General features: G+C 41.6%; 1 protein-coding gene across 1 annotated transcript; it reads right to left on the minus strand.

The window, feature by feature from the left end:
* Positions 1–364: 364 nt before the first annotated feature.
* Positions 365–12,326, minus strand: LOC111229261. The gene is made up of 12 exons (XM_022755518.1): positions 12,189–12,326; positions 10,713–10,824; positions 8,967–9,060; positions 8,102–8,156; positions 4,678–4,818; positions 4,425–4,585; positions 4,228–4,326; positions 3,493–3,638; positions 3,155–3,326; positions 2,892–3,004; positions 2,168–2,255; positions 365–1,865 (listed from the first exon to the last, which is right to left on the minus strand). The coding sequence occupies exons 1-12, from the start codon at positions 12,298–12,300 to the stop codon at positions 1,812–1,814; spliced, it is 1,347 nt and encodes a 448-aa protein (XP_022611239.1). The 5' UTR covers positions 12,301–12,326; the 3' UTR covers positions 365–1,811.
* Positions 12,327–13,580: the final 1,254 nt, after the last annotated feature.

The raw sequence follows: 13,580 nt of genomic DNA on the forward strand, positions 1-13,580 counted from the left end.
AGAAATGCTTGTAATGTGCTTTTGGGATATGAAGCAGATGCTTGATTACATCCTGGTGTGCTGACGATCCCGAAATACTTGAGCCCTGACACAGCGTTTTAAAAAGCATTGTTCTTCCTACAGAGACGCCTGGAATGGCATTTTTATAACTAAAACTTTGAAATAAAAGTCTTCCAACAATAACCACTCACTGCTTTATAAAATCGTTCAATCTCCATGTTACTTCATCTGTTGTGTGCGTGTGCATTCATTAACCAGGAAAACAGAAAAGAGTTACAAGAGTAAAACTAAGTAGAAAATATTTAATAATTTCCAAGGAAGTGACAGAGCATAGTTTGCATTTCATTCTTTGAATCTTGTTAGCTAAAAAAAAAAAAAAAAAAAAAAAAAAACTCTAAACAAGTCAGTGGGTTCCAGGTTTCAGACAATGAAAATCCTTTTTGGAAAAATGACAATTGATAAATTCACACACAAATTTCACACATTTATAAATGAAATATCTCATAAAAACAGGATTTCTCTAATGAGGACACACACAATACAAACTGACAGTGTTTACAATAATATTGCAAGCACCCTGCACATGATTTTCAAAATTTTGGGGGGTAAAAAGTAGGGATGCACCTTTTCCTCTTCCGATACAATTACCTAATCTCACGGTCTCTGCCGAAACAGCTTACTGATCCAAGCGCTCTTTTTTTTGGACCAAATTTGAAAGCCGGTGGGTGACCATAACTGAATGATAATGGAAACACTGAATACTATAATGAGGCTGACATAGTAAGTGTAGATCAGGCAGGGCGTTGCTGATACCCAACCCACTTCAAAAAGGTCAGGTCAGAATCAGTCAGCCCTGATACGGATCTGGTGTATCGCATTGGCACATCCCTTGAAAAAAGCACCTTAAAAACACCTAATAAATATATCTACAAACATTGGAGTGAAGGCATTACATGGTGTTTGTTGTTGTAACATGAGTTCAGTGGATCCACAGACAACATGAGGGGTTCAGCGTTCATTAACACAGCTAGGAGATACACATCAGTGCAGTGACAGACTTACGCTCACCAGTTTTACTGTACTATTGTAGTGCTTAAATCACCAGTCTTGACTGTATATAAATACACTCACATGACAACGGTGGCTTCACAGATCACACAGCAAAACTGTCTAAATGTAGGACAGACTCTTTGGAGGCAGGAGAAAGCTTGCAGTCATTAGTCTTATTGATTGGATGAAAATATTTCATCAAATTTCCGACTATAATGCCCAAGTGTTACTATAGTTATTGCTGACAGTCATTTATCAAGACAAGAGGACAGACTTGAGGACGGTGCAGTGTGGACAACATGAGAACAATGGGAACAGACTTCAGAGAGGACATTCGTAGAAATGTGTTTGTTGGTAAAAACGGCTGCAAGTTACTCGTGGAGAAATTAAGAAAAAGTCCATTTGTAAACACTTCACTTCCTTCTAGCATCATTTATGTAACACAACAATGTAAAAATCTGTTCACATTATGAAATTAGCTTTTATCAAACAACTACAATCACAGTTTCTCCCAAACTCAACGACAAAGGCACTTTGTAATTTTTAGTCAGCTCTTGAGATGATAATGATGGCGGAGATCTTGGCTGCATCAGAGGTTACACGACTGAGAAAACTAAAAGTCCTGATTAATTTGGTGGATGATCATCTGTCCCGCTGATTCCAATAAAAACACCAAATGATGCTTTGATGAGACGCTTTTCAACAAAACCTTGAACCAACACGTCAACAAACGTGTAACCTGTCTTCAGCTTACCCTGGGGTCAGAGGTCATACTCAGCTGTACACTGCTGGAGGTACCATTCATACAATTTACCCTGTGGAGCAAAATGAACAGTATGAGATTTACACTGAGATTCTGATACAGCAGAAAGAGATGAACACATATCACTGTGGTGTTAAGGACTAAGCAGTTACCATTAAAGTTGGGGGTCTTAAATATAAATCGATGAACTGAGAGATGCTCTAAGAGCACTGTAGAGTTGAGCTGACTGCGTCGCCATTAAGGGCACTTTCTGTATTACACTTAGTTATTTGACCCCTTGATCATTTAAAATATCCTTTAATGCAGCTTTAATGTTTGTACTATCTGAACGAATAAAAATAATAAGAATCTAACCTTCTTGTTTTTGACAATATCCTGGATATAATCGCTGTACTCTGCCATCATCCTCTTCTCTTTCTTCGTCAGAGTCTTATTCCCTTGGCTGAGAATGAAGAAGATCACAACAATGTTCGATCAGAATTTCAACAATCACTTCTTCTGTGTGTGTGTGTGTGTGTGTGTGTGTGTGTGTGTGTGTGTGTGCGCGTGTGCGTGTGAGTGAGTGAGTGAGAGAGAGAGAGAGAGCATGTTTGATCATCTACTTTATTATGAAACACAAACCCTTCTTAACTTTATTTAGACATTTAAGGGCTAAGGAGGATTAAGGTTATTTATGTTAAGGCCTTAATTTTAAGTAACCTAGTTCCCACAGGTGGGCATGTGCACATCTGTAGGCTGCAACAATTATTTTCAAATATTGATTAATTGCTGATTATTTTCTTGATTAATCTTTTTTTTCAAGAAAACATTTGAAAATACAGAAAAATGTCCATCAGAACTTCTTAAACCTGAAGATGACATATTTTCATGTCTTGTTTTGTCCAATCACCTGTTCACCACCCCAAAGATATTCACCTTACACTGCTTTAAAACTCAAAAGGCAGAAAATAATCACACTAGAGAAACCAATACATTTTTGGCACTTTTTTTTCTTTTTTGGAAAAAAATCAAACAAGTGATTAGTCGATGAAATGTTCAGCTCTTTATGTGTGTACATGTGTGTATTGTAAACACTTACCCTGCAAAATACTTTGCTAGGAAAAGCAACAGGTAGCAAAAAGCGCCAAAAAATATCACAAACACTACTTGTCCGTCTTCTGGTATCCCCTCCCATAAATACATAACTCCTCCCTGTGAGACACACGTTGAATACACAGTCAGACAAGCAGGCACACAGCCGGCAAGTAAAAAATATTGAGCATATTAATATTACGTTGTAGTGTTATTTGTCCTGTCAGCTGTCACTCTCTTCAAAGCCGTCAAAATTTCACTTGGACTTACCGAGAAGAGAGTGAGGGTCCGAGTCGGGCCTTCACCCAACAGCTCAACCAGCTGCTCTTTGGCGAAAGTGTTCACAATGAAACTGAGGATGAAGAGGCCAGGAAGGAAAACGCCCAAAGCGCCACACAAGAAGGAGTGAAGACGGACTGTTTTTTTGTAAGCAGCGTCAGCCCTGCATGTGCACACAGAGGAAATCTAGTTTTAATATTTACTGCAGCGTATAATGACTATTATCTCCTCCATATACACAGTAAGGTGTATTTACTCATGAGGATAAATTAACTTCAGCAATCATTCAAACACAGTATCATGCTGTGTAGTGGGTCGAGAGGTCAAACCTGTCCTGCTCTAGTTTGCTGCTGATGGTAGAACAAATGAGGTCGCAGTCTTTCTCCAGCTGATCCAAAGTCTTCTGAACGGCCTGGCTGATGGTCTTCTCGATGGTCTGACAAACTCCATCAATCTGGTTCACACACCTGCTCGGCTGGACAAGACAAAGGCTCATAAATGCATCAGTTTTGGAATCAACGTACAAACATGTCGCGCACCTCTATAAAAAAAGGACTGGAAAACTTCCACGAAAAATCCTGAGGGTATTTTGACTGACAGCCATGTGCACCAAGTACTTAGACGATCCACTTGCTCAGCAAAAATAAATTGGAGGTCGGGAGGGATGCACAAATCTACCGTGCCGAGTACAGCTTTGGGGTTGTAGATCACAAGATGGAGCAGCAATAACTCAGGACTGGGGCTGCCGTTGTCAAAGGTGGCTGAGCAAAGGCCATGGTTTACAACCCCTGCCCCCTCCCCAGAGTGGATAACTCTCTCAGTCATCATATTGCAAAATGAATCACTCTGTTCCCAGCCATCAAGAGCCACCAGGAAACAAGGAGCGGAGAATTTACATTCAAGGATAATCAATGGCTGCCCAAGGATGGCAGAGAGCTTTAAATCCAGACCCAACACCTGAGATCTGAGGAAAACAGCTCTACAACGCCCCTGCAGGGTGGGAAAATAGCTGGAAAAACGACATGCTGGAAAATAACCAGTACAGGAACACACAGTTTATTTACCCTCTGTGGGTTGGGGATGTATATTGTCGGCATCTCAAAACCACATTTGTTGAGACCTGGACGGCGACACAGTTCCTGGACTATCTGCATCATCACCCTCTGCCGCAAGAAGAAAAAAAAAAGGTGATTTCCAACTTGACTTTCTTGGAGTCAAATCAATCAAAACATGTAAACATGTATAAATCAAGTGAACTTACCTGTCTGTCTGTTTCCTTCCCAGCTTCATCCGCCTTGCTGAGGTAGAACAACAGCTTGTCTCCGCATTTCTCACTCAGATTCTCCACGATGTTGAGCGTGCGTTTGCACAGCGCCTGGCCCATCGGGTCGAAGAAGACAAATATCAAGTCAGCCTGTTCTCCTGCACGGAAAAAACAAAACATCCATTCGAGAAAACACAACAGCTATTGTCCATCGGCACTGGAAAGACAACTAGCAGTTGTCATGACATACCCAACCAGGTGATGGCGCTGTTGACGTCGAAAGGGTAGATCATGTCCCCGTCCACCAAACCCGGAGTGTCCACAAATGTCACCAGGCTGAACTTCTTCTGTTTGGAGGTGGAGATCTCAGCGGACAGGTAGTCCATAACCCCTGGAATATACAGAAGCTGTGTGTGTACAGGAGCCGCCTCCAGGATAAATCCAAAGTAACAAAGATGCTAAATAAAGAGTTGAGTCCCTGTAGGAAGCTTTCACCTCTAATGACTTTATTACACTCTATTATGTGCTACTGGAAGCCGCAGTACAGTCAATACTTGGAGACCTGAGGGAGGCTAGTGGCTTTCAGCTTTGTAGGAATTGTGCATTTGCAAACATGCTCCTGATAAAGACATGTATGTTAGCTGTGAACGTGCATAAAAACAAAACTTAGTAAATTCTAGTTGTGTGAAGCACCGTCAGCCACCAAAGCCTCGCACATTAAACTTTAACCACACGAAAACATTTGTTACATCTCAGTTTTGTTGCCGTCCCCTCTGCGGAGAGATCTGTTGTCATGGTTACACACAACAGCTCTTCAACTGGCAGCTTTAGCGCGGGGCGTGGGACATAAAGCTAGCCAGTGAAGAACGACTGTGAGGCAACGCACTGAGAGGTTATGAGACTCCACCACAGCATATAGATCACTATTGAGACATATCCCCCACTCTTGACTAAATAAACCCCACCCACCACCCCATCCTCCCTCTACACACACACACACACACACACAGACACACAGACACACAGACACACACACACACACACACACACACACACACAGACACACACACACACACACACACACACACACACAGACACACACACACACACACACACACACACACACAGACACACACACACACACACACACACACACACACAGACACACACACACACACACACACACACACACACAGACACACACACACACACACACACACACACACACAGAGGCCTAGGATGACACTGAGGCTGTTTCATAGGAAGAGGCAGGTGTTAACAGCCAGCACAAATCACATCCTTGTGCTGCTCGCTGCAGCACAAGGATTCCCTTATTAGCATTCCCTTATGTTTCTCTTACATCAGCATGGCCACAGTATCAATACATCTGCCACCTATCACACATCTTAAAAGTGTATTGCCTTTGTCTAGCAATATTGAGACATCCCTGTTACGCAAAAGGTAGCTGAGAGTTTCATAGAAAAAACATTATATATATCAAGTAGCTTCATGTTAGACCTCTAGAAAGCTGCTGCTCTATAATTCAGTTAGTCAGGATTGTACAGAACATACACATTCATGCATCTTTGCATTACTAATACGACAAAAAAATAGCAATTATGCAAGTCCATTTAAGAATAAATGAATCAAACAGCCTTGATACGGATCTATTCATCCATTCTAGCTGAAGAAAGTCCTTCGAGTCTCCTGAAAGGTGAAAAGGAAACAGGAGTGATACTCGCCGATGGGTGCTAAGTTCCTCAAGTGACTGTAACTGAGAAGGCTACACTGGAGATTCTGTGCACAAGGAAAAGGGCAAAGGCTGCAATAATGCTGCATCGACCAAAACTTAAAAAGAACCTGTTTGACTAAACAGGTCAAACTAGACAAAAATGGGTAAAGAACAGCCGAAAATCTTTGCACGCAGTCACAACAGAAACTCTTCACAACAGGTTGACAAGATAAAGACAAAAAGACAGTTAAATATCCTGTATGCAAGTCTAAAACAATATAACAAAGTATCTCCGTGCATATCCCAAAGGAGACCAAACTGTATGATAAGCAGCTGCTCCCACATAAGGATATATGGTGCTGTTCTGATGAGTCATCCTCAGTCGCTGTGACAGGTAAACAAATGCCTGATATAGTGTATTTCCAGAGGCGGACGATGAAGTTCAAATAAAAAGCCTGCTTGTATTTCAGCAGCAGATCGTTGGTGTTGCGAGGCTCAGGCCTGCAGAGTGGAGCTGTTGCTGCTGGAGTCTGGGCTGTGCCGTCTCTAATGGCTGTGACATTTCTCAGCAGCTCCTCCTGACTCCACTGCACTGCTGTCGATGGGGCGTGTGACTCACACGCCATACCGTGAGCGCTCCGGTCCGCACCCAGTGAACCCTCGCTCTCTGTACACTCACTGTCAAAGCACACCACACACATACATTACTGCCCCCCCCCACCTCCACCCTCCCTCACCCTCACCCCTCCATACGGATGCTCCCACTCAGACAGCAGGCACACCCAGACTTTCTGCACGACCACCTCAACATCCACAGGCTCCAGACCACTGCACAGAGAGCCGAGACCAATTCTCTTAAAACAATATGCCATTAAACAAACCTCTTTTTTTTTTCCTCCTCTTTCTTGTGAGAGTAGAAACAAATAGCTCAAACGTGAGAGGCGAACGGGAGTCTGGTCCGATTTATAACAAAAACTTGATACGTCGATGCTATGACTCAGTGTTGAGTCATCAAGGTGAAGCATCTAAAACTCACAAAAGAGAGGCCTGACCTGTGATAGCAAGAAACACATAAATAACCCATGGTTACCGCTCCTGAGCAACACACAGTATTCAACAGTCAGGATTTCTCTTGATGTTGTGGATGAAATAAGAGTTTTTAATGGAGTTCTTTTTATCTAAACTAGAAAAACGCTCAACTTTTAAACTTTCAAACTGCGTCTGTAACGTACATGAGCAGCCTCCAGAGGGAAATATTCACGGGCCACACAGCAGAGCACTATCTTAAACCTCAAAGGAACCGATCTCTGTCTGCAGCTCACGATTACATTCATCTCCTGTTCACTATTCCTGTAGTGCTGGTGGACTAAAGCTGCATCTCCCTGCTGCTCCATAACACTTTACCCTCTCTCTTTGCACCCTTTGATGTTTTTCCATCATGATGCCAACAGAAGAAAAATATCAGTAGAATCCACGACCATATGCATTTCTTTAGCGCAAACACCACAGAGGTGCTCGCATTCATCCGAGTCTGTAGACCAGTTAATGAGACCGTGTTGTGCACTAAGACTGCAGAGCTGATTTTATCGTTGTAATAAAAGGGGTTTCAATATCAAAGGGAGGAAGATGCGAAGCCACTAGATTTAGTGATTATCCTCACGAGGAATACATAAAACATGCACTACACTGTTCTATTATGTGAGCGCTTTAGAAATGTTCCTGTTGTGTGATGCATGTGTGATCACATTAGGAGCTGTGCGAAATCTGCATGCGCACGCCACATCAGACACAGGATAAGTACAGAGTAGAGAGGCCTGGCTTTTCTTTTAGCAGCAATATTACTGCATGTTAAGTACAACCACGGCAAATCATGTTAAGTAGTGCACTTTTCAGAAACCCATTATGAGTTTCTGATGCTAAAACAAGACGAAAAAAGTCTTACCTTTGAACTCAAGGAGTGGTCGAAAGTGCGGGTAGAGATGTAGCGTAGCATTCCCCTGTGAGAAAGGAAAAAAGACAATGTGAGAAAGAACTTGATGAGACAAATATTAATCTGCCGCTCTCCCTGAGCTCCCAATCCTCTAAAACAGAGTCCTCTCTCTTCTCAGTACTTCGCACTCCGTCTTGTGCTGCAGCTCAGTACGCCCGCTTTAAGCTCTTCCTGTACATACGAGATAATCCTTCCACTCTGCAGTCCTGCACTGCAAATATAATATTCTTCTTCATCACCTTCACCACACCAGAGGCAAAGGGGTAGGATGAGAGAAGACGGAGAGACAGGTGTCTCCCGAGTCTGTTTATATGCTCTCTCTCTCTCTCTGTGTGTGTGTGTGTGTGTGTGTGTGTGTGTGTGTGTGTGTGTGTGTGTGTGTGTGTGTGTGTGTGTGTGTGTGTGTGTGTGTGTCTCTACAACAAAACCCCTCACTGGAGCAGCATACAGAATGAGGAATCACCACTGACTGAGGGAGTGCCTTCCATACACCCTGACATGGAACGTATCGCTTCATCAACCTTTATGACTGGCTGCAGCTTCACTTCCCATTACTGAAGTTAAAAAATTCAAAACATCCCTCATCCACAAACCTGAGCGCTGCTGCCTGAATATGAAATACCGTTAGTTTACACACACGGATAAGATTTGTTTAAAAGCAGTAAAGTGGAGCATGCAACCCAAAGCTGGCTGTAGGAGGTAGCTATCTATGTTTACTAACACATTTCAAGTGTTAGTTGGTGCTTCTTCACATCAGATCTCATACACACTGATGTGACGGTGCTGGAAATGTTGGCTGTTTTCATGCTCTTCTTACCGTCAGTGATTCTCTTTTGCGGCCACTTGTGATGAATTTAAACCCCTGCGTTTCAATGGCGACGCCTGTTGTCTGTATGTGCTCTTCAACGTACCTAAAATGACAGCAGTAGGCATCAAATGCATCAAAAACTTATTTTTTTCTTTAATATTGCCTTTATAAGCCAGCTAACAATTATTTCCATCATCGGTTTATCTGTTGATTATTTTTGCAGCTTATCATTCATAGTTTAGTTTTAAATGTCAGAAAATAGTGAAAAAACACTGAAAAAATGCAGAATTTTTTATTATACATTTTCATATTTCAAGATAATTTTTTTTAGTTGAGTTACATTTTGTTTTTATCACATGATTGGGAAATCCTAGTGCCTGCTAACCAGCCATCATGGAGAGCAACACAATGAAAGTTCCTAATAGAGATGTATTGTAATAGTAATAAGAGTGGCACGCAGTAGGGATCACACCTCCGCCAAGACCAAACAATTCTACACATGAAGGAAAATCCCTGGATCTGCCCCTTTAACCCGATCCGCACCAAAATGAAATAGGTCCTTCCCCGGCCTCTATCACCCATCCCTCCACAGAGGTTATTGCAAATCAATTCAGTACCTTATGCTGACAAACAAACAGACACGTGAAAACATTACCTCCTTAGCGCAGGTAATAATAATAATCAGACTTGACTTAACTTGATTCTCACCACAGTAACTTCAGACTTGCTTGTGACTTAATCCCACCGCTGCTCCTCAGTCAATGAATTTTCTGTCCATCAACTAATCAATTAGCTGTTTAGTCATTTCAGCACACTCTAGTTTGTGAACCTGTGTTCCCTGAATTAACGCCTCAGGAGGTTAAGCAACAAAGCCCACAGCACACTGTAAAAACCTATTTAAAATATACAGACAGCCAGATAAAACAAACATTTATACACTCACCGCTCACACAGCCTGCACAACTTCATGCTAAAAACACGTACGGACCCCGTTAGCTCTCCCCCAGCTCTAAAATATGTGAGGTCAGTGACTGTTGATTGACATCCGTGCTCCTCATTGAGGTAGTGAAAATGAATGTTGATGGTAACATTTCAACTGTAACAGACAAACCCTTAAAACAAAATAACAGGGTTGTGTGATTTAACAATTTCCCATATTTCTATGTTGTATTAAGCCATTGGGCAGCGTTGTTATCAATTAGTAGGAATAAACAAGCAAAAAAAAAAAAAAGATGAACTGTGTTCAAACCACAAAGCACTTTTAAAAGTCATGTGTGAAGATCATACTCCTGTCCAGAGGCATTGTTAGGATCTTGAAACACTGGGGGCTTAGCCCTGTTCAGAGAGCTTGAGCTTTTCACCCAATAATTGCACCATTTTCAAATTATTTCAGAGAACAAAAAAAACAAAAAGATGTGAGGCACAGTGGTCTACTGAGAGGTTCTGGTCTGGTGCGTAGGCTGGCTTTTACAACATGACATCAGAATAAAAATCTGAGTTCTTATTCAGCTTTGTTATTATTTTTATTTTCAGCAGCAGGAGTAAAAAACCTAAGAAAAAAAATAAAAAGCCTTGTTGTTGATGAAGCGGTCATATACTAGCTTGTATGTTGTCTGAGTGGATTAGCGAGCTAGATGCCTACAATGACAAGCCACTCCTCCTGTCACCGAACTCTCCTTCACACATGGAGCAGAGCATGTGAAGGTCAGGCAGCTGAGTGGTAGCGCTGATCCCGTTAAAAATAAGATGTATTACCAGTTAATGAAGGAGCTCTTCCCCGCAGAGTGGTTACCCATTATCATCACAATGATTTTCTTTCTGGGAGGCAGGAGCCGGACTCCGAGGCTGCTGGCGATCTTCACCAGGCCTGAAAACACACATGTACACATGCAGTAAGCAGGGCATGTAGCAATAAGTGACATCATCACAATGTAACACATTAATCTGCTCCTAAAATGTAATAAATAAAGACGTAAAGGTAACACTGCTGCAAAATGGAGACAGTGTAGCTCTGATATATTTCCAGTGAATTAATTCCAATTAGTAGTTCTGGGAACCTAAAGGGTTTTCTAGTCAGTGCAGAGCCGGTTTTGTCTACAGGCAAGCGCAGAATTGAATATGTATGATGAATAAAGTTTCTAATAGTAACGTGGGTTTGTCTGTTTAACATTAGTCACTATTTTCTAGGGATTCAGAACAATCTGTTGTTGACAGGCCTGTTTCTCTCTGATCTGTTGACCAGAGTTAACCAACATACTGTAATAACCACGACAGGACACATGATAAGGCTCCTCCTCAAAGTGCTTTAAGAGCAAAGTCTGCACACACATAGTGATCAAGTGAACTACACAATATCATGGAGGGACTGCTGAAGCACAGGTCCAGGGGTCCAGGGGGTAAGGAGCCTCTGTCTGCCTGATGACATTTCTTTTTGGAAAGTCAATCAAACAACTACAGAAAGCTGCAAATTGACTACATAGAAACTCAAAATGACTACAAAGACATGCAAAGTGCCAACAGAGAGATGCAAAACAACAGGAGGACTCAAAACTCCAACAGAGACTCAAAAGACTACAGAACAATCAAAACAACTACAAAGACACTCAAAATGTCTATAAGGAGATGCAAAACAACTACAGACTTAAAGTGACTACAAAATACTCAGAACTACAAACAGAGTCCAAATGACAACACAGAGATATAAAATGACAACAACAAAAAAGAAACAAAAAACGACCGCAGCTCTCAGTCCCGTGTCCTTGCGCCTACGTCGGGAGGCAGGGGCTTTGGATTTTACTTCAGGGGCTCATTATCTCATAATCCGTCCATGCACCGCGCACAGTACAACAGAATTATTGTTGAGGACAGAGAGAGAGAAAAACAGGACCATAAAAGCAAGAAAAACATCTGTCTGGTTCAATGTTAGCGTCATGTGTAAGCCACGGGTGTGGACAGGTCCAGATACAGGCGCTGTGCTCGGCGCGGCAGAGGAGCCACACCAGTGTCCAATGTCATGTGTTTGACACTGACAGACAGCTGCTGCTCACCACCTCCTACTTTACATATGAATACCAGCAGCATTTCACTGTTGAGTTCACTGCAAACTTCAGGCCGAGTCCCACTAAGCACTAAGTTACATAACATCACAACTATGTGTGTTTGTATCTGCTTCATGCTCCTAACAAGGCTGCAACATTGACTCAGTATAAACCCTTGTTATTGATTATTTACCGTTTTCGTTGTCGACATACAAACTGTGGCATTCTTTCAGTATCCTCTCACTGGGTGTGGTGATCGCAGACTCCAGGGGGTTTGCCACAGACCGGGGCTTTCTGGACGACATTATGCACCCAGCCACCAGACGTCTCTCTGCTGTTTCCTAAACCACCCGGGGGAAGAGTTTCACGGTTGCACAAAGACTCTCATGTGCGGATGAAGCGCCCCCCTGCGGCCAATGTTTGATTGGTTGGTATTCAGATCCCTACTCAAGTAAAAGTACCAAGTACCACCATGTCAAAAATATGCCTGAATTCATTCTGCTACTCAAGTAAAAAATATCAGCAGCAAAATATTCTATAATATAATATAAGTAGGCGCTCATTATTGAGCAGAGTGATCTCTGTCAGGTTCATATCATTAAATATCTTACATCACTGGATTATTAACACATTAGCATGTAAGCAGCATTTTAATGTAGTTAGTGTAGTATCTTGAATCCCAATGTTCAAAGTAACTAGTAACTAAAGATCAATGAAGTGGGGCAGAAAGTACATTTTTTCATCTGAAAAAAAATGCACTTGTTTTTTCTTTTTTAAAGAAAATACACGTTTCCTCTGAAACTCGTCCCCTCACTGGTTTTTATCTGAAATATAGTGGAGCAATGGTGGAAAGTAAATGGTGGGATTTAATGTGAGATATGATCAATCTGGATGGGAAAAGTGAATGAGCAGCACATATTCAACCCACTGTGGTGCCCTTCAGCAAGGTCCTTAACCCCACCTGCTCCAGTGGAGCTGCACTAGTTATTTGGGGGATTCATATTAACAATATAACATTATAATCAGCAAATAAATGATGATGTGTTATTATAGGTTTTTATTATACATTACTGATCCCTGCTTGGAAATTCACAAGCCAAGTAATTTACCAGTGGCAACATTAAAGTGATGTACACATCAATGGATCAATAACTGTAACACAATAATATAATGCATATCATTCTGAAATGATCCACTCTGCAGAAACAGTACTTTTATCTTCAGTACAATACATTTTGATGATGATACTTTTGTTCCTTTACTCAAGTTGTCAATGCAGGACTTAAACCTATACTTGACCCTTGTACCTGCCTTAAAACTAAGCCTAAAGCAGATGTTAGCCAGGTCCAGGCTGCTTTCACACAGTACAGAGTTCATAGTTCATGTGCTTCAGTAAAATACCACAATATAAACCTATTCCATTACAGGTAAAAGTCTCACCTGCATAGAAGGACAGTACATTACAGAGGTAAATGTGCTTAAAGTGTCAAAAACAAAAGTACTCATATTCAGCAGAATGGTGCTACATTATTGTATTATTGTATTATTGTATTAATGCATTAACTTAATGTTTAATGTCATGTTT

This window comes from Seriola dumerili, unplaced genomic scaffold (genome assembly GCF_002260705.1).
Source record: "Seriola dumerili isolate Sdu_G_001 unplaced genomic scaffold, Sdu_1.0 BDQW01000017.1, whole genome shotgun sequence".
Taxonomy (NCBI): domain Eukaryota; kingdom Metazoa; phylum Chordata; class Actinopteri; order Carangiformes; family Carangidae; genus Seriola; species Seriola dumerili.